This window comes from Histomonas meleagridis (assembly GCF_020186115.1).
Source record: "Histomonas meleagridis strain 2922-C6/04-10x chromosome Unknown contig_51, whole genome shotgun sequence".
NCBI classification, from domain to species: domain Eukaryota; phylum Parabasalia; order Tritrichomonadida; family Dientamoebidae; genus Histomonas; species Histomonas meleagridis.
The window spans coordinates 1,546,233-1,565,517 of NW_027150894.1; the positions used below are offsets into that span (position 1 = coordinate 1,546,233).

The 19,285-nt window shown below is 29.1% G+C and overlaps 6 protein-coding genes across 6 annotated transcripts; 5 read left to right on the forward strand and 1 right to left on the reverse strand.

Moving 5' to 3' along the window:
- Positions 1–2,970: 2,970 nt before the first annotated feature.
- Positions 2,971–3,960, forward strand: GO595_007334 (39 kDa initiator binding protein; the record flags this gene model as incomplete). Its single annotated transcript, XM_067920787.1, has 1 exon — positions 2,971–3,960. One exon carries the CDS (start codon positions 2,971–2,973, stop codon positions 3,958–3,960), a length of 990 nt encoding a protein of 329 aa, XP_067772853.1.
- A 485-nt stretch (positions 3,961–4,445) lies between these two features.
- On the reverse strand, positions 4,446–4,991 carry GO595_007335 (uncharacterized protein; the record flags this gene model as incomplete). The annotated part of the gene is made up of 1 exon (XM_067920788.1): positions 4,446–4,991. The coding sequence occupies one exon, from the start codon at positions 4,989–4,991 to the stop codon at positions 4,446–4,448; it is 546 nt and encodes a 181-aa protein (XP_067772854.1).
- Positions 4,992–6,954: 1,963 nt separating this feature from the next.
- GO595_007336 (ankyrin repeat domain protein) lies at positions 6,955–7,920 on the forward strand (the record flags this gene model as incomplete). The annotated part of the gene is made up of 1 exon (XM_067920789.1): positions 6,955–7,920. The coding sequence occupies one exon, from the start codon at positions 6,955–6,957 to the stop codon at positions 7,918–7,920; it is 966 nt and encodes a 321-aa protein (XP_067772855.1).
- Positions 7,921–10,376: 2,456 nt separating this feature from the next.
- Positions 10,377–12,494, forward strand: GO595_007337 (calmodulin-dependent protein kinase; the record flags this gene model as incomplete). The annotated part of the gene is made up of 1 exon (XM_067920790.1): positions 10,377–12,494. One exon carries the CDS (start codon positions 10,377–10,379, stop codon positions 12,492–12,494), a length of 2,118 nt encoding a protein of 705 aa, XP_067772856.1.
- Positions 12,495–14,618: 2,124 nt separating this feature from the next.
- GO595_007338 (uncharacterized protein) lies at positions 14,619–15,758 on the forward strand (the record flags this gene model as incomplete). Its single annotated transcript, XM_067920791.1, has 1 exon — positions 14,619–15,758. The coding sequence occupies one exon, from the start codon at positions 14,619–14,621 to the stop codon at positions 15,756–15,758; it is 1,140 nt and encodes a 379-aa protein (XP_067772857.1).
- A 1,867-nt stretch (positions 15,759–17,625) lies between these two features.
- GO595_007339 (Legume-like lectin family protein) lies at positions 17,626–18,909 on the forward strand (the record flags this gene model as incomplete). Its single annotated transcript, XM_067920792.1, has 1 exon — positions 17,626–18,909. The coding sequence occupies one exon, from the start codon at positions 17,626–17,628 to the stop codon at positions 18,907–18,909; it is 1,284 nt and encodes a 427-aa protein (XP_067772858.1).
- Positions 18,910–19,285: the final 376 nt, after the last annotated feature.

The window sequence follows — 19,285 nt, forward strand, 5'->3', positions numbered from 1 at the left end:
GAAACATTTATTAAATTTATCAACCACCACTTCATTTCATCATCTATTAAAAACCCAAAATGGAAAAATGAATCTCACTTTAGCGATAATTGAAATTCTATCAGATCTTAATAAGGAACAAAATGCCACACAATGTCAACTTTTATTTTGTTTTTCCATAGTTTTTTTATATGTCAACTCCTTTGCAACCACAAATGATATTGATGGCCAGACGCTTTGTTCGTACATCACATCTCAACCATTTATCTCACCATTTTGTTTATTTTCAATGATTAATCATATCTCTATCTTTATCCATTTGTTTAACTTGCTTATCCCGACCGAAATCTCCCAAAACTTGGAGCAACAAGCGGAAGTTCACCCGTCGCAATATGAACTTGTCGATCTATCGGTCGATTCACATTTTGATCCGTTTCTTAAACGTATCCCGACGATAGCGTCAAATTTTTTCCTGTCAAAAAATGCCACCAACAACGATGAAGAATTTGATTGTGCAGATGATAATGGGTTATTTTGTTTCTTGAATTTATCATCTACGCAATTATTAGGTAAAATGAAAGCAGTGTTAAGTTTAGCAAGAGAAATTAAACTTGGCCCAATTCATGTATCAGGAATGAACATAGCATTATTACGAATTATACGATTTTCTTTACAAAGAGCTATCATAGATTGTGAAGAATCCAAAATTGTCACACCGAAATTTTGTTATTTTTTGCAAAATATATTTTCAATATTATCAGTAAGTTTTTCCGAACAAATATCACGGAAATTCTTTTCGTTACAAGAAATCAAATGGAATTCCTGTGTTTTAATTATTCGCTTAACATTATCAAATTTAATATTATGTGTATTACATCAAATTCCAGACCATAACTTTGTCTTATTTTGCTTAAAATGTTCCAACATGGTTGAAACTCAAGGGTATGCCAACTTATTAATTTTAAAGATATTTCCATATACCAAATTTTATTTAATCCCAAATGTCATTGAAACTTTACCGGATAGTTTAGACTCATTTACAGAGCTTTTATTTCTCGAAGAATTCCGTAACATTAAGCAAGTATATTCATTTGAAGAATATCAAAAACTCAAGAACATTTACACCGAAATTCTCAAAAGAGGAAATTACAAAACAGACAACAAAGAGAAAGTATTATTTCTTAGTAAAATGAAGCAAAACAAACCACTTCAACCAAACGAAGAGTTAAACAACACGATCAACTTAGCGTTAGAAGCTCAAACCATTCAAGAAGCATTTGATTTAATTCGAACGTGTAAAGTTTTTCATCAAGCAATGCATTTAATATATGGGTTATCATTAACACCATTTTTTAAAGATTATAACTTTGCCACGTTTTTAAACTCTGCGATCTTAAACTTTGTTAAATATACTCAGCCGACTGATCGCGAAGTCAAATTCTTTGAAATCAGTGAAAGTCAATACTCATTACCATTTGCGCAATTTCTTCTTAAGCGATTATTATTACAAGGGTATATTGATTTAGCGGACAAATTATTTAATGAGTTAATTGAGTCCATTAAAAATGATAAATGTGTATTACATTGGATCACATTATTTCTAATTGATCATTTCCATTTAATTACAGATAACATAACGATTGGATTAAAGAATATATTAAAGTCATTACCATTATCAGATAAGTTTTATTTCCAAGATGATAATTTCATATATAATATATCACAATTATTAATCGAAAAAGAATTGCCATTAATTCGTGGGCCTTCTTTATTAGAACGTGAATATATCTCTGAATATGAACATGTATATTCATTTGGTATATGTTCAATAACGTTATACTCAAAAGATCCCGAAAGAATTGCAAATTTATTAATAAGTCCAATTAATAATATTCGTTTTTCATGGAATAATAGAGATAAATCATTATATACTTTTGCAAAAATTGCTGCTGATTTACATCCAACTATTGGTATAATATTCTTTAGAAAGTTATTAATGAAAAATATGGAAGTGACGATAACAAGCGGGAAAATATTTTTGATGTTTTGTGGATTTAAAACTTTCGCTGGTATTTGTGAGAAAATTGAGATGTTGACCGAGAAAAATAACACAAAAATTATTATGTTCTTGAAAATGATTTGTCCGTGCTATAAAAGATTGGTCGGAGATAAACAATTCGCAACAAAGTTTTTGTGTAACGTAATTAACTTGTCGAAATTCGTGGATGATAAAATCGAGTTGGAAACTGTGGTAGACGTCGTCTGTTTGCTGTGCGCAAAGCTGAAATTGGCCGAATTTAAAAACGAATTACTAAAAGCTGCAATGATCTTGCCGAATAAGGAAAAAGAACTCTTCGAGGCGGCAATGGAAATAGAAGCTGAATCATATTAATAAAATGTTTTGATTTGTTTTCTGTTGTTTTTAACTTGCAGAAATTCGTTGATGATAAAAATGAGTTAGAAATTGTTGTTAGCAATGTTTGATGAAATGTTCAAAGTTAAAACTAATGACTTTAAAGACGAAATACTAAGTGCGGCAATAACTTTATCTTAAAAAAAGAAAAAAAATTGTTTGAAACAGCTCTAAAAATAGAAGCTGAATCATATTAATAAAATGTTTTGAATTGTTTTCTGTTGTTTTTAACTTGCAGAAATTCGTTGGTGATAAAAATGAGTTTGAAAGTGTTATTGACGTTGTTTGTTTATTATGTTTCAAGTTGAAATAGCTAAGTTTAAAAACGAATTAGAAAATGAAACAAAAAATATACCTAAAAATTGAAAAAGAGTTGTTCGAAACAGCTCTGGAAATAGAATCTGAAATATATAACAAAATGTTTTTTATTACACTTAAAAGTTTATTGTTGAAATGAACGAATTTGAGGTGAAATATCAGCTCGGTGATATGGCAAAAAACAATTCTGAATTTTTTGATCAGCCCTCAAAAATTCACTAAAACCGTCATCTAATCCGACCTCTCAAAAATAATTTTTCATGGAAGACATACAAAATTATTCAAAGGCATTCCACGATCTCCCAATAGAAATCAAGACAACACTTCGACGTAAAAGCAGTCGTGATCCTTCATCTCGATTTCCAACAAAATTACACTTATTATTAACTTATGTAACAGAAAACCCTTCTTTGGAAGAAAAAATTGGACTTGGATGGATAAGCGATACTGAATTTCGTATGAATAAGAAAACTCTTGGTTCTATTATGGGTATAAAACTTAATACAATAAACGTTAACCTTAAAGATCTAGGTTTTGAACAAACTCAACGTGACAGAAATGGTTGGACTCATTGGAAACGTGAAGGTTTTACCAAAAGTAACGCAGGACTTATTACAACTAATCCAAAGCCACAGAGTGCAATACCAGATAATAGTGAAGTTTTAATTCGTTTTCCAACACCCGATGTTTCTGAGATTTCCGTTACCATAGACTTCAACCGTATAGCACAAAATGCATGGCAATCGATTGTTGGCGGAAATTATAATTCATTTCAATCTTCACGTTTCATTGAAATGGCAGCTCAATACCTTAAACATAATGAACAACCACAAGACAATGCAGAAAATGTGCTTCGTGCACTTATTGCTCCATGTAGAATTGGATTACCAACAGTCACAAAAACTGATTTCTTTCGATTTCTTGCAATGTTTGGCCCACCCTCGAGCTCAATGGTAAAGATTGCAGGCTTATTAGAGCATTCTAATAACACTGGTAATTGGTTATCTTTTACACCTGAAGCTCAAGAGCCAAACACATTTTATGCAGCATTCGACAACATTGTTCCAAATTGTTTAGTGTTTCATAAGGCAAATGTTACAAATGAAACTTTTAGAGTGTATAATATTCCGACAGTTGAAGTTAGCCAAGGAAGTTATTTGGTCGACCAGAACGGAAGGTTTTATGACTCATGGGCTAACTTCTTTAGCGCAAACCCTGGAATTATCGAAACAATGTCCATAAACTTATGAGGAATTATCTTTAATTCAAATTTAAAATTGAATGATCTCATAGAAAATATTGAACATATTTATAACGAATGGAAATAATGAAGTTCATTCGTTATAGTATACATTTTTTTTTTATAAAAAGACCTTTGTTATATATTAAATGGAAACTCTATAAGAATTCCAATATATAAATTCAATTTAACAATTTCAGAAATAATAAAAAATTTTAGTAAGTATTTGTTTTTAATGAACAAATAAAATTTTACTCACGTTGTGTCTATATTTAACTTAGTGATTAATTGTTGACAAGAAATTTATGAAAATGATTTTCATCTGAAAATAACAAATGTGAATTCATGGATGGTAATGTCATGAATCAAATTAAAAGTTATAAAATTTGTCTTCTTTTGAGAATAATTCTACTTGAAAAAAAATTAACAATTTTAATTTTGGACAAATGGAAAAGTATATTATATTTCTGCAAAAAGAATAAACAAAAAACGGTGTTAATATTTATATAGAGGATTATCTGTTTGAAGGGGATATTGATTATTGATATCAATTTTATGTAAATGATATTTTTCATGAATTTGTTCAAGCAAAAGCTTGTCTCTTTGTTCTGGTGGGAGTTGTGGCTTTAGTATTTGATAATTCTTTTTAACACGATTTTGAATTAATTGAGAACGCTTTTGGAATGAGATCCAATCTGGATCTGGGATTGGCGCTTCATCTACTTGCGGAGCTACAATGTCAACCGACCATGGTTTTTGTGGTCGTGAGCTATGGTATTGGTCAACTTCTGAATATTGAAAGCGAAATGGTAAAATAGTAACATTTCCATATCTGTCATTCTCTGTTTGAGGTGGGTTGGCTTCTGCTAATAATGGTGGAGTCCAATTGTCATTTGGATCGATTCTTTCAGCAGTTGGTTTTAATGGGTCTGGATGTGGTGGAAAATGAAGAAAATTCGGAAGGTGTGCATAAAAATGATCCATTGAAGTCAATGTTTCGTCTGCAACACTAAAACATTCACTTAATTTTTCTTCTTCCATTTGTTCGATGTCATGTGATATGAAATTAAATATGTTTTTATTTGCAAACTACAGACATTAGCTGTGCTTCTATATATGTTGTGTGTACTATTGATAAAATTGCCAGCACCTTGTTTTATTGCTTTTGGTGTAATGAGTCGATTTTTCATTTAAAAGAAAAATTGTAAGTACTTCTAAAATTTTAGGTTTGTTGTTATTCTCTTCATATTGTTCAATTTTTTTTATGATTTCATAACAATTTATTCGCATACTAAAAAGTATATATATCATTTGACTAATAACAAGGTTAAATGAGTAAAAATGGTTTCCATCAAATTATGATTAACGAATTAAAAGATTGAAGAATATTTTTTTCATTCAAATTGAAAATTATTTGTTTGGTGAAAACAAGGAATTCCCATTTGTTGTGAATTATTTGTTTCGACTTTTTTTCTTCCCTTTCATAGTTCGTTTCGTTTTCAATCATTTCAATTTTCAGAATAAACCATTAAAACTCAAATGAATTTTTGTGGAAATTCTATACTTTATGAAAAGCGATATATTGGCGAACGTTATGAAAAGATTCAAACCAAAATAGATTCTTATATTCTTATATTAATTGTGATTAATTTTTGTTACTCGAGTTGAATTGTATAAAATGAGAACAATCAAAATTTTCACGTTAACAATCTCTCTTCTAGAAATTATTCTCATTTTTATTCTATACATATCTGTTTTAGACGAATGGAATGTCTAAAAATTCTAATAAAGGGCTTTGTGCCAAAAAAATTTCAATAATTTTATTTCGACCAAAAAATGGGCTTTTTTCTGGTTTTTGTTTCAACCTTGTTGGCAGTCTTTGGCCACTTTGCAATTATTGCAATATTTCATTTTTCAACAAAATTTAGTGCTGATATTATTCCAGGAAAAACCCTTTTTGTAATAGCACATCCAGATGATGAAGTAATGTTTTTCGGTCCATCAATTTTGCGCTCAGAGTCGCCATATATATTATGCATATCAAAAGGAGTTTCAGTTGGAAATATTTCAAGATCACAAGAATTACAAAATTCATGCAAAGCTCTTGGAATCGAAGGTAAATGTTTTATTGATGAGGAGCAAAACCTACCAGACGGGTTTGAGTATATGTGGGAACGTAGCGAAGTTCGCTCAATTATCAACAAATATGTAAATATGTTAAAACCTGATCGAATCGTCACATTTGATCAATTTGGTGTAAGTGGCCATCCAAATCATGTTGCGGTTTCATTAGCTCTAACTCGTCAAAAAGTTTTTGATACAGATGCTTCCAAAAATTACAACCATAGTATTTCTGAAGATCCTATTGACCAAATACCAATTTACAAATTAAATTCGAAACCATCGCTTGTGAAATATATGGGGCCTTATAGTATTATTATTTATTTGATGTTCTACAAATCATCGAATGGGTATTTCATAGTTACGCCACCGAAAGACCACTTTGGAATGAAGATAGAAAATGCGTTTTTGCAACATAGTTCACAAATTGTTTGGTATCGATTTTTGTGGTTAGCATTTAGTAGGTTTTTGATATTTAACCAATTGGTTCCTGATGTAGCTTCAGAATAAATGTTTTTTATTTTGTTATTTTTTTTTTTGATCAAAGAAATTTGTTAATTTGTTAATGATATCTTTTTAATGGCCAAAATATTTTAAGCATATACATATCGAGTATGTCAAAATAATGTTAAAATGCTCCCAAAAATTCAAATTGATGACAAATTTCTCGACATATCCAAAAGTATGTTGATTTCAATTTTCATCTTAAGTCATATGCTATATTTTTGTAGCCATAATAATTGTCATTTATAATAATGTTTAAACATATATAATATATTGAATTGATCTATTTTTAAATTACATCTTTAAAAACACAATAAATGAAACGCCGTAGCTGTTGTTTTTAATTTTTGGCTATCTATTCAAAAATTGATATTTTTCGATGCAATCAGAAAACATTGCAGAACTTGAAAAAATTCTTATGAACCAAAGCCACTTCGAAGAGCTTGTTTTTCATCTTAACGCAAGTAGCTTTGATGAAGCAAAGTCACTTCTTAATCAATATGATAAAATGTGGGTACAACAACTTATTGTCAAAGCACAAAATCCTCTTAATTACAAAGTCCTTGGTGACTTATTCGAACTTACAGGCAAGGCACAAATCAAATTTTCTTCAGATACTTCTTTCCATCAATATCTTTATGTTCGAGGTTTAATTACCCCCGATGACTTTCGCGACAAAGAACTTCTACTTAGCAAAAGTCAATTGCCACCTGTTTCAACATTTGAAAATCCTATTATGAATGGTGAAATCGAGGACTACATTCAAAAGGATGACCTTCAAGGCTTTGTTGACTATGTTATTGCCAATAATGTTGATCTTCATGAAGAAGGTTTTCTACTTAATGATAGTTTGTTGGGCCTAATTGATTTTTGTTGTTATTGCAATTCAATTAATATTCTTAAATTTTTACTGGAAAACGATGTTGAAATTTATCCTGAAACCATTAATAGTGCAGTTGATGGTGGTTCTGAAGAAGTTATTTCATATCTTGAATCAATTGGAATTTCGTTTGATCAGACTATTATTCATGCAATTGCATTCCATCATAATAATATTGCTAAAACTCTTTTTAAGAAATATGAAAATAAAGGATTTAAGTTGTCGAGATGTGTTCAATGGTTTAACACTGAAATGTTAATTTACTTTATTAATGAATGTGATCTTGATGTGAATCAAGAAGATAATGGAAAAAGAACATGTTTGCATTATGCTGTTTATAATAATGATCTGAATGTGGTTAATTATTTGCTGATAAAAGGAGCTGATAAAAATCTGGTGGATGACAATGGGAATTCAGCGATGGATTTTGCAAGAACTGAAAAAATGAAGAATTTAATTAAGTAAAAAATTAATTAAGCTTCAAACTGTATTTTCTTTCTAAATATTGGATTTTAAATATATTAATAATAACTTTACATAAAATGATAAATAAAAAAAGATATTAAAAAGAGAAAACATGCAAAAGAAAAAATTCTTTATATAATAATTTCAAAGAAACAATTATAATATAATGAAAATATTTAATTCTTTATTTAAGATTTACTGTTTTATAATGTTTTTAGAAAGCTTTATTTTAATATCTAAATATCATCATCTGGATATTATCTTTCACCATTTGATCAACTTTTTCTTCTTCTGACATCGAACTGCTTTCTCTCTTTTTTCGAATCTGAATAGCAATAACTATTATCACTACAATCAAAATAATTACAATTGGAACACACGCACCTATAGCAATTCCTATTATGTTTGATTGTGTAAATGTATTTGATTGAGCAAATGAATTTGATTGTGTAAATGTATTTGATTGTGTAAATGTATTTGATTGTGTAAATGTATTTGATTTCGGTATTGTGCTTGATTTAGTAAATATATCAGACTTCGAAAATGTATTTGAACTGGAAAAAGATTTTGATTGTAAAAATGTTCTTGTATTTGAAATCGTATTTGATTGAGTAAAAGTAAGTGATGTTATGAATGACCTTGTTGACCAAGGATCACAATCTTCAATTGTTGTTCCAATAGATACATTAAGCATACCGAATGATGTTGAATTATATGAATATAATGTCATAACATATTGTGCAAAAATGCCAACAAATGCTGAGTAATGAATTATTGGCTCAGTCTGTCCATAAAAATAAATACATTTAAGAGAAACACATTCATAAAATGCATTTATTCCAATTCTTTCTAAATTTTCTTCAAATATAACTTCTGATAGATTTAAACATTGCATGAAAGCAGAATCATAAATTGATGTTAACGCATAAGGAAATTTAATATTAAAAAGTGATTTACATTGAAAAAAACAATGTCCTCCAACTGTCGTAATATTTGTACCAAAAATAACATCTGATAATTTATAACACCCTTGAAATGTTCTTTCATAAAGAGAAGTTATTAAATTTGGAATTCTTATTTTTTCGAGAGAAATACAAAAAATAAATGCGTAACTACCAATTGAAATTACATTTTCTCCTAGAATAATCTCAAATAATTTAGAACATCTTCCAAACGCTACTTCATTAATAGAGATTACTGAATTTGGAATTTTAATTTTTTCAATAAGCACACAAACAGAAAATGCATATTCACCAATAGTTTTAACATTCTCACCAAAAATTATTTCAGTTAATTTGTTGCATCTTCCAAATGCTAAATCATCAATTAAAGTTACTGAATCTGGAATAACAATTTTTTCAAGAGATATGCAATTAAAAAATGAATAACTTCCAATAACTCTAAGATTTTTTCCAAAAATTACTTCTGTTAAGTTGAAACATTTCATAAATGCTGATTTATTAATGGAAATCACTGAATTACCAATTTCAGCAGAAAATAATTTTGGCCATTGATAGAAAGCTCGAAGTGGAATAACAGTTATCCCATTTTCAATGATAACATATAATGTATCATTTGCATATTCTCTCGTAAATTCTTTAGGATCTCTTATTGTTAACCTTTTTGTTTCATCATTGAATTCTTCATGTGTATGTGTTAAAAATATCAACAACAAACAAACATTCATTTTTATGACAAAAAAATGATGTGAAGGATGATGAAAGTATTCAAATTTTGAAAGTCATAACAAAATTTGAGAGCATTTGTTCGAACAAATAGGATAAGAAAAAGTGAATGAGTAAATCATTAAATTTCGGGGCGTCCCATTAAATGATAAAGTTTTCAATATTGAATGACAATATAATAAACCATCAAAAAATTCTAGGAATGCATTCAGTGTTGTCATGATTGCCATTAATTGGTTTGAAATCAATTTTACCATGATTAAAAATTATTTAAACTTTTCACTTCAACTTTGGATACATACTAGTCCACATAAAATAAAAATAATTATTCAAATGATGAAAAATGAATTCTTTCGAATGAATTCATTTGGACTTCATGCATAAAAAAGTTGATCAACAGGATATTAAACTCAATGGTTTCCATTACTTCTACGTAAAAACTTTTCGTATAAAAATTTGGAGTAAACATCTCTTTTTGACAGAAATTCAAAGCAAGGGCACCCTAATTCTACTTTTTCTTGTAAAATAAAGTTATCAATAAATTTGTAAATCAAACAAATTTCACTTATCCTGATCGTTTAGAAATTGATGTTTTGGTTTTGGAAATTTTTCTGTGTTGTTAAAATCAATTGTTTCTATCTTAATTTATCTCCAAAAATTTTTTTCTGAAATATTTATCATAAAAATAAGTAAAATATATATTTGAAAAATACATTTTTTTATTATTCAAAAATTCTTTTCGCGGGCTTTATTAAACGGTTTCATTTGACAATGAGTGAAGGGCAAATTTCTCTTTCTGATTACGAGACAGTCGAAGACGTTCCACATGTTCCAGGGAGCCATGGTCAATGTAGAATTGTTAAAAATGCCGACGGTGAATTATTTGTTGCCAAACAATTTACAATATTTGATCCCCTCATTGACGAAAATGATTATGAGCCTTTAATGAGAAAAATAATGAGCATTGACCATCCTTCACTTGTTAAGACCATTGGATATTCTTTAGAAAATCCTGATCCTTCCGATTTTTCTCCTCAACTTACTGTTATAACCAAATATTATCCCAACGGATCCCTCGAAGCGATTTTAAATCGTGCTGCTAATGGTGAAAATGTTGAAAAATGGAATAATACAACAAAAGATAAAATAATCGTTGGCCTTTCCAAAGCATTAAAGTTCTTACATAGCCGTGACATAATACATGGCTGTCTTAAGCCAACCAATGTTCTTTTTAACGAAAACTTCGAACCCGTAATATCAGATTATGGTTATTCGAGCTATTTCCCAAACAATTTCTCTACAGCTGATCTAGAGTCCATTGGTAACAGTATAAACTATCTTCCAAGAGACATTTTTAGTGGAGAATTCTTTGATAATCAAAAAGCTGTGGATATATATGCACTTGGTCTAATTATACATGAAATTGTCACAGGAAATCGTCTCTTTGAAGGTAGTAGCCTTACACTTAAGCTTCCAAAGATCAAAGAAGGATTTGATCTTGATTTAAATTCATGTCCCGAAACACTCAAGCCATTAATTTCCACTTGTATCAAATCCGAAAATGAGCGGCCAGCTATTGAACAAATAGACAAGAAACTTACTGAATCATCCAATGCACTTTTACCTGATATTGATCAATCAATAATTTCCGAATATGTTAATTCAATTACAACGTATGAAAATAATCTTATTCAAGCGCAAATTTTATCGCCGAAGAAACTATCGCCAGAGCGCACGCAGCCATTCAAGAACATCAAAGCCGGAATTTCTGACACATCAAATATTGAACGAAGTAAACATTACAATTCTCTATCGGAGGAAGCACGTCAACTTTTAGATGCAAGTTCAAGCGGCGACACCAAACTATATAACCTTATCTCACTCTTATTTTATAAAGGTAATGAAGGTTTTCCACAAGATTATGAAGAAGCCCTTCGTTACGCCAAATTATCCGCATATAATAATGACTCAACAGGAATGCATATTTATGCATGTTATTTAAGTAATGGTATAGGAGGACCACGAAACATGAAAGTTGCAAGCGATATGTTTAAGAAATCTGCAGATTCATCAACATCTAATATAAATTCAATATTAGCATATGCTTATATGCGAGAAAAAGGTTATGGAAGCGAATTTCCAAATTATTCACAAGCACAAGAATATTATAAACGCGCTGCAGATATGGGTAATGTTGAAGCTAAATTCCATTACTTTAGGATTCAACGTAGAAGCCAATTAACAAAAGAAGATGTATTAAACATTAAAGAAGCCGCAGACAATGGAATTATTGATGCACAAGTACAATATGGTTATTGTTTAATGAAAGGCATTGGTGTGGATAAAGATGAAACAGAGTCAGTGAAATATTATCAAATGGCAATAGAAGGAAATTCACCTTCAAGTGATGCGTTTTGTAATTTAGGTTATTTCTATCAAAATGGTATCGGCGGCTTAGAAAAAGATTATGAAAAAGCCGTTGAATACTATAAAAAAGCCGCTGAAATGAATAACCCTATCGGCGTTGTAAACTATGGAATTATGCTGCGGTTAGGATTGGGCGTGGAGAAAAATGAAGAAGATTCAACCGAGTTGTTCAAGAAGGCTGCTGACATGAAAAACACAGCTGGAATGTACTACTATGGTTATGCTTTATGCAAAGGTATTGGAGTCAAAGTTGATCAAAGAGTTGGTGTGGAATATTTTAGACAAGCTGCAGATGACAAGAATCCTTTTGTTAAAGCAGTGTACGCATATGGTTATGTACTCGAAAATGGTATTGGTGGAGTGAAAAAGGATATTAAAGAAGCTGATAGATATTATGGAAGAGCGGTAAAAATGGGTTATGAATTGGCTAACGAAGCACTCAAAAGAATTAGAGGGAAATAAGTCTAAAAAATGATTTATGTAACTGTTTTTTGTACTTGGGTTTGCGATTCAATGTAACTGTTTTTTGAATTCGATTTAATCGTCATAAATTCTATCGTACTATGATTTTTGTGAACAAAATCATTCATCATTGAAAGATGCATATGAAACAGCAATACAATTTCATAGAAATGATATTTTTATATATCTTTATGAAAACAAAATTGGAAAAATTAATAATTTAACTGGATTAGGAATTAAATGTATTTTATATTATAATTATGATTTTTAAAATTAGTATTTGGAAATTATTTTAAATTTTTAAAACAGCACTTATGAATGCTGTTAAAAATGGTAATATCGAAATAGTTAAATTACTTCTTAAACAAAATAGAATCAATATCAATATTAAAGATATCTATTTGTCTTATTTAATATTTTTATCATTAACTTAATGTTTTAATTTAATATTTGGTGAATATTTAAATTATGTCATACGGCACTAACATGTGCATCTTTAAATGGTAATACAGAAATAGTTAAATTGCTTTTTAAACAAGAAGGAATTAATATCAATGCCAAAGACATTTGTTTGTTTTATTTAATATTTATTCGAATAATTTAATGTTTTATAGTAATATTTGGAAATTATTCAAAATATTTGAGACGGCACTGATGTTTGCATCAGAAAAAGGTTATACAGATATAGTTCAATTGCTTCTTGAACAAAAAGGAACTGATATTAATATTCAAAATATTTAATTTTTTTGTTTAAAATTTATATAAAAATCTTGGATTTAAAAATTAAATTTGGAATATATATATATAAATTATTTAAAATAGTAAAATATTACTTGTGAAAATGTTCAGATATTATCATTTGCTTCATATCGTATAATTAATAAAAATGGTCAGAGCTAGGTCTGATTTTTACATTTTTTAAATGATTATTTGAATATTTTAGAATCATACTTTTCTTGTTTACGAATGTTTGGCTCTTAATATCTAAATCATATACCAAAAAATAAAATAATTTATAATACATCGTTTTTCCAAATCAATCAATTGTTGGATCTTTATTTGAGCTCAAAGGATTCTTGTTATATAAATATAATAGGAATTTTAGCGAATTCTATATTCTTTAATGAAAAACTTTTTTATAGGAAAATAACACTCATTTTGAAAATATGATTTTTTTCGAAAAACAGAATCCATTCGGAAATTCATATAAAAATATTTTTTCGGCATTAATTCTCCAAAAAAAAAAAAAAATTAAATTCTGTTGGGAAATTCTTTTGTTTACGGGAAAAAATTCATTCCAAATCGCTTATAGCTTTCGAAAATCGTATATCGTTCGCAATTTGGATAACAATATTAATATTCAATTTATTAAAAATGTTGTGACTAGCACTTTAATATTTCTTCAACAAGTGGCTGTGTATTTATATTTTCGAGTAATGAAACTTCAAATATTTTGTATTCACAACCTTACAAATGCAATTTACATTACTCTTTTACATCATCTAATGTAAAAAATTTTCCATACGTTTTATCGCATTTGTTATTGTATACAACAATAAATTGAGGTCTTTCACCAGTTTTAAGATGTTCATCGACTAACTCAAATGTTTTGAAACAATTTGATTGGTTAGGACTGAGAACAATAATTATCTTATCCGCACCACGGAGATACAAAACATAAAGCATAAAACACTTTTCATCTGCTGATATGTCCCATAAGTCAAGATGTTTTAATAATGTTAAGCAAAACTCTATTGGTTGGAGTATAATCACCATGCTTAGTGCCTAATAAAATTTCATTAAGGGTTGTTTTACCTGTGATGCCAGCATTTGATATTTTTCTTGTGTTCAATTTTTTCTTCTGAATAACTGGCTAATCCTGTGTGGCCCATATACTTTCCTCAACGGCCTCTTACAACGTAGGGCCCATCACGTGAGAACGAATTTTATGTACGATTGATTTTGACTAAAAATTCGGCAATTGTTAGACGATCAAAAAGCACCGAAAAAGCCATTTCATCATGGTTAATAATATGAAAAAGTAAATCTTTTTGAAATGAAAAAGTCGGCTCCTCTCAAAATGTTTAGTTGAACTGTCAATTGACAGTTCGATTGTATTTTCAAATGTTTTTTCTCCTTATTGTTTGTTCTTTATCAGATTTCCAACGTATTGATTTCATAAGAGGTCATGATGATGAATGCAAACCTGAAATACACGAAGAAGAATTGAAGAAAGAATGCACAAGGAAATCATCTGAAGTTTTTTGTGATAATTATATCAAATATTATGAAGTATTAAACGAAAATACTGTTTGCGAAATTGATTATTCAAAGCTCTCAAAGATTGAGAGTTTGGTAAAATCGGATTTTGTTTCAATATTTCCAGTGAGCTCATATTCGGAGGAAATTGGTAACTTTTCAAGTATATCTGGAAAGCATCGTGTGTGGATTGGATCTTCTAATGGTTTCTTTGCCAGTGCTGATGTTTCAAATTCAATTCCACTTCTTGTTTTTGAAGGGTCAGGCTATAACTTTAAAGGGAAATTCAAGGGCGATCACATAGTATTTTATGATCCTTATTCTTATTCATTTGACATAAGTGATATTGAAGCAAATCATATTTATAGCAATGATCTTTCTCTAGTTAAAGCATCTAATGCAAAAGAAAAAACATACATTGTACAATCGCTCAAAAAGATTGTAGTTAGCGACGATACTTATACAATACACACTTCAGGAGGACCCACGGATACATTATCATCAGATATTTCGATTATGGTAAGTCCATATGCCGAATCATCATATAACATTGAAATTGAACAAGAAAAAGGAATAAATTCTGCGAAAACACTTAAAATATTATTTGAAGAACCAGAAATCGCATTTAATTCTAATCTTTATGGTAATTCATATATAGTTTTTAAAGGAGGAAAAGTTAAAGATATTGACAAACTCATTGAAGCAAAAGTTGGATTTGATTTTAAAGGTGATTGGGATAATTTAAAGGATTTTAAGTTGGATTTAACAACTTATACATCAAGTAAAGATAAAATCGATACTTCTGGCATTCCGAATTCTGTTTCATATGAAATAAAAGAAGATGAAACATTTGGGAAAGCGGCTGATGATGGCGATGGATTATCGAAAGGTATGATAGCTGTCATTGTCGTAGTCGTTGTTGTTGTTGTAATTATTGTTGTTGTCATTATTATCGTTGTCATTAAAAAGAAGAAGAAGAATGCTCAAGTTAAAAACCTTGAATAAAAACTGTTTCATTTTAATTGTTAAGAAAAAAGATAGTAAATTCTAAATTGTACATCAAGTAAATGGAAAATGTCTTAAAATTCGGATATTTTTGATAGAATTGTATATGTCCCGAATAATAAGTTCGAATGGAAAAAAATGTGTTGGGTAAAACACGATTCACAAATTGTTGATTCTTTGAAATTTATTTTAAATGTTTTTTATTGATTGAAGTGATGTAATAAATGTTTTAAATTTTTAATTATTTCTATGTTTCCATTTAAAGATGCAAACATAAGTACTGTCATAAATAAAGCAAATGTTTCCCAGATATTATTTTGAAATATCAAATGATTAAAGGTGGAGTTCAAACTGTTTGTTGCCACAAAATTTTTATTAATTCTTAATAATGATGCTAGTTTTTCCAATTCTACAGGGATAATGGAAACACAACGATAGCCCAACTTAAAAGCGGTTTTACCCATATCGTACATGATTTTCTGAATATAACCGTTTTGGGCAACGATACGGGCAACTTTGGTAACGATATGGACTAATTGAGTGATTTTTGATCGTGTTGTTATTCAAATTTGAATACAGCCGCTTGGGTAACGATATGGGCAACGATACGGGCTAATTGAATGATATTATTATTTACCATCGTACCATCAAACGAATTACCTGTAACACTCAACTTATTATACTAATTAATTCCATCAAAACATATGACATATGACAATCATGCCAAAATTAGTATGTTTAATTCAATAATGGCACTAAAAAAATTGCAAATTTCATCATTATATTATTATAAATTTTGGATTTGGCAATCTAAAAATTTAAAGGTCAACCCATAATTTCAAAATTTCATTACTCGAAATTATAGTAATCAAAATTGAAGAAATTGAAACATATTCTTATAAGATAGATATTAACAGATGTATTTGAAAAAAGTCGATCATTTTACACTCAAAAATTACATAAACTATTTAATTAAAAATCAAAAAAAATTCAAAATATCTTAATATATAATATATTCAAACATAATAAAACAATGTTTTTAAATATTACATATCTAGTGTTATATACTCATATAATATTTAAACTTTTTATTGAGGAAATATTCGTCAGGTACCATTAACGTTTTTTGACACACCACATTTTTTGTTTACAGAAATCTCAAATGATTTTGGGATATTTTTTTTGCCCAGGGCAAAAAAAATATCCCGAATTAGCAACATTATTCTTAATTATCAAAAAATCTTCAAACTAAATATCTATTTTTTGTAAATAAATGGGATTTCTTACACGAATATTATGTTTTTGAAAATTATATGAATATTTTCTGAATTGATGAATAATAATTTATCAATTTTAAGATATTAAAAAAACGCTCTATTACATTGAAGGAAATTGTTCATCGTTATGTTTATTACGTAAATTTTATTACAACAAAATATATTTTAAATTTATGAATGAATTCATAATGTTAAAATGGAAATATCTCGAAATTGTCAGGATGCTTTCCAAAAATAGAATTTTTAGAAAAGAAATCTTGAATATAATATTATATTTTATTTGTTAACTATAAGGTCAAAATATCATTCAACGAAAGCACCGTACCTCTTTTTTGTTGGCATAATGATTTTTCTATGTGTTTTCTTTTGATGTATTGTGATTATCTCCATATAGATCTATATCATGCTTAGATGAAAAGGTACCTAAATTACTACTATAATAAAATAAAGAAAACCTTTTTGTTAAAGCACAATTTTCATAAAATTATTCAGTATCAGTCTTTTTACTCATGAAGTTTGTACAAAATTTTATGCAGTCATTTTTCGGTTTCAGAAAAAGTTCAATAGTTTATTGCATTAAAACTTTCGTTATGCTTTGCTTTTTGCTGCCATTGGCTTATTCTTTTGAAGTCAATTATTCACTAGCGCCACCAATGACAAAAACAGATGTTCATGAAATGGGCCAGTGGTCTATGCAGGGTGTTGCTGTAAATATGAAAAAATTTATCAGATTGACTTCTAACATAAATAATGCAAAATCCCCTGCTGATTATGGCGCAATTTGCAACAGGGTTCCAACAACATTCAGAGATTGGTTAGTTGAATTCGAAATCTCTGCAAAAAATGGTGGATTAACTGGTGGCGAAGATTTCTTCATTTTTTACACAGAGGAGGTATGCCCGATTTATTCTGAAACATCACATGGCATTATACTTGATTTTAAGACTTCACAAACAGATGTTGATAATTTGACTCCAATTTACCTTATTTCAAATTTAAACACAACAATAGCTCCACAAACCAGAACCGAGTTAAGAAATAAAAATGTCCCAACACGTTTCAGGCTCACTAAAAGAGGTGAAAAAATAACACTAGAACAATTTCAAGATTACAAATTCCGTATGCTTATATCTGAAGACGTTCCTGGGTTACCACCATTTGGTTACTTTTCCGTAATGGCTGTTTCCGATGAATTTTCTGATGATAATGATCTTCATTCATTTATGACATTAGCCTTAAGTTCTGTCATAGAGAAAGAATATGACCCATCACTTTCCAACAAGAACCGTAAAATCATTGACTATGATTTCCAAGAGCGTAAAAAGAAAAAGTATGAAAGAAGATTAAACATGCCTACAGTTCGAAAATACATAACAGAAGCAACTGAAAAAAACAACAAACTATTTGACGGCCAATATAACTTGATAGATGCCTTTCGAATCATCAACGAAACCATATCAAGGCTTGATTCGTCTGTATCGTTGGAGTCTCTGAAAAAGTTCGTGGAGACCGTTATAAAGGACTCAATTTTGGAAGCCGCTAAAACGATCAGTTTCGGGTTTGAGCAATTTTCCGAGATTAGATCCGAAACTCAAGAATTATGGAGCGGCCTTAGATCAAACCTTCTGGAAATGAACTTGGAAACAAAACAAGAAATGGAAAAAATTAAATCTGATTTTAAGGACTTGGCGGAATTGATGCTGATAGATGACAATGGAATAGATATAAGAGATTTGGATATTCCAAAGGCAAGGGAAAATCAGTCTACTGTCTCGAAGGTGCTAATAGTGATTATGATTATCGAGGTTTTGTCGTATGTTTTGTTCTTTGTCGTAAAACATAGACGAACAAGCGGCTTCAAGAAGATAGATTAAAGTGAGTGTTAAATATAAACCATAAATTTTTTGTTCTTTAAGAATTTTTTTTGAATTTAAGCTAATTAAGCATAAAACTGTTAGAAAATTTTTAAGCATTTCCAACATTTCTTGTGATTTTGTTTAAATAAATGTTTCACATCATAATTAAATTATTTTTTTTAATGATTTTCGGATAAAGATTCACTTAGACCAAACAAAATTAGACTATTTTAGCACATACTTGTATAGTTCATTAAGAAGTTTTTTTGAAATTTCAATTGATTCAACAATGTAAAGACCTATTATTTGAGATTTGATATATTCACCACAAATAATCACCATAAGGACTATAGTTGTCCATTCAAATAAGGAACAAAAACGAAATTTTAAAAAT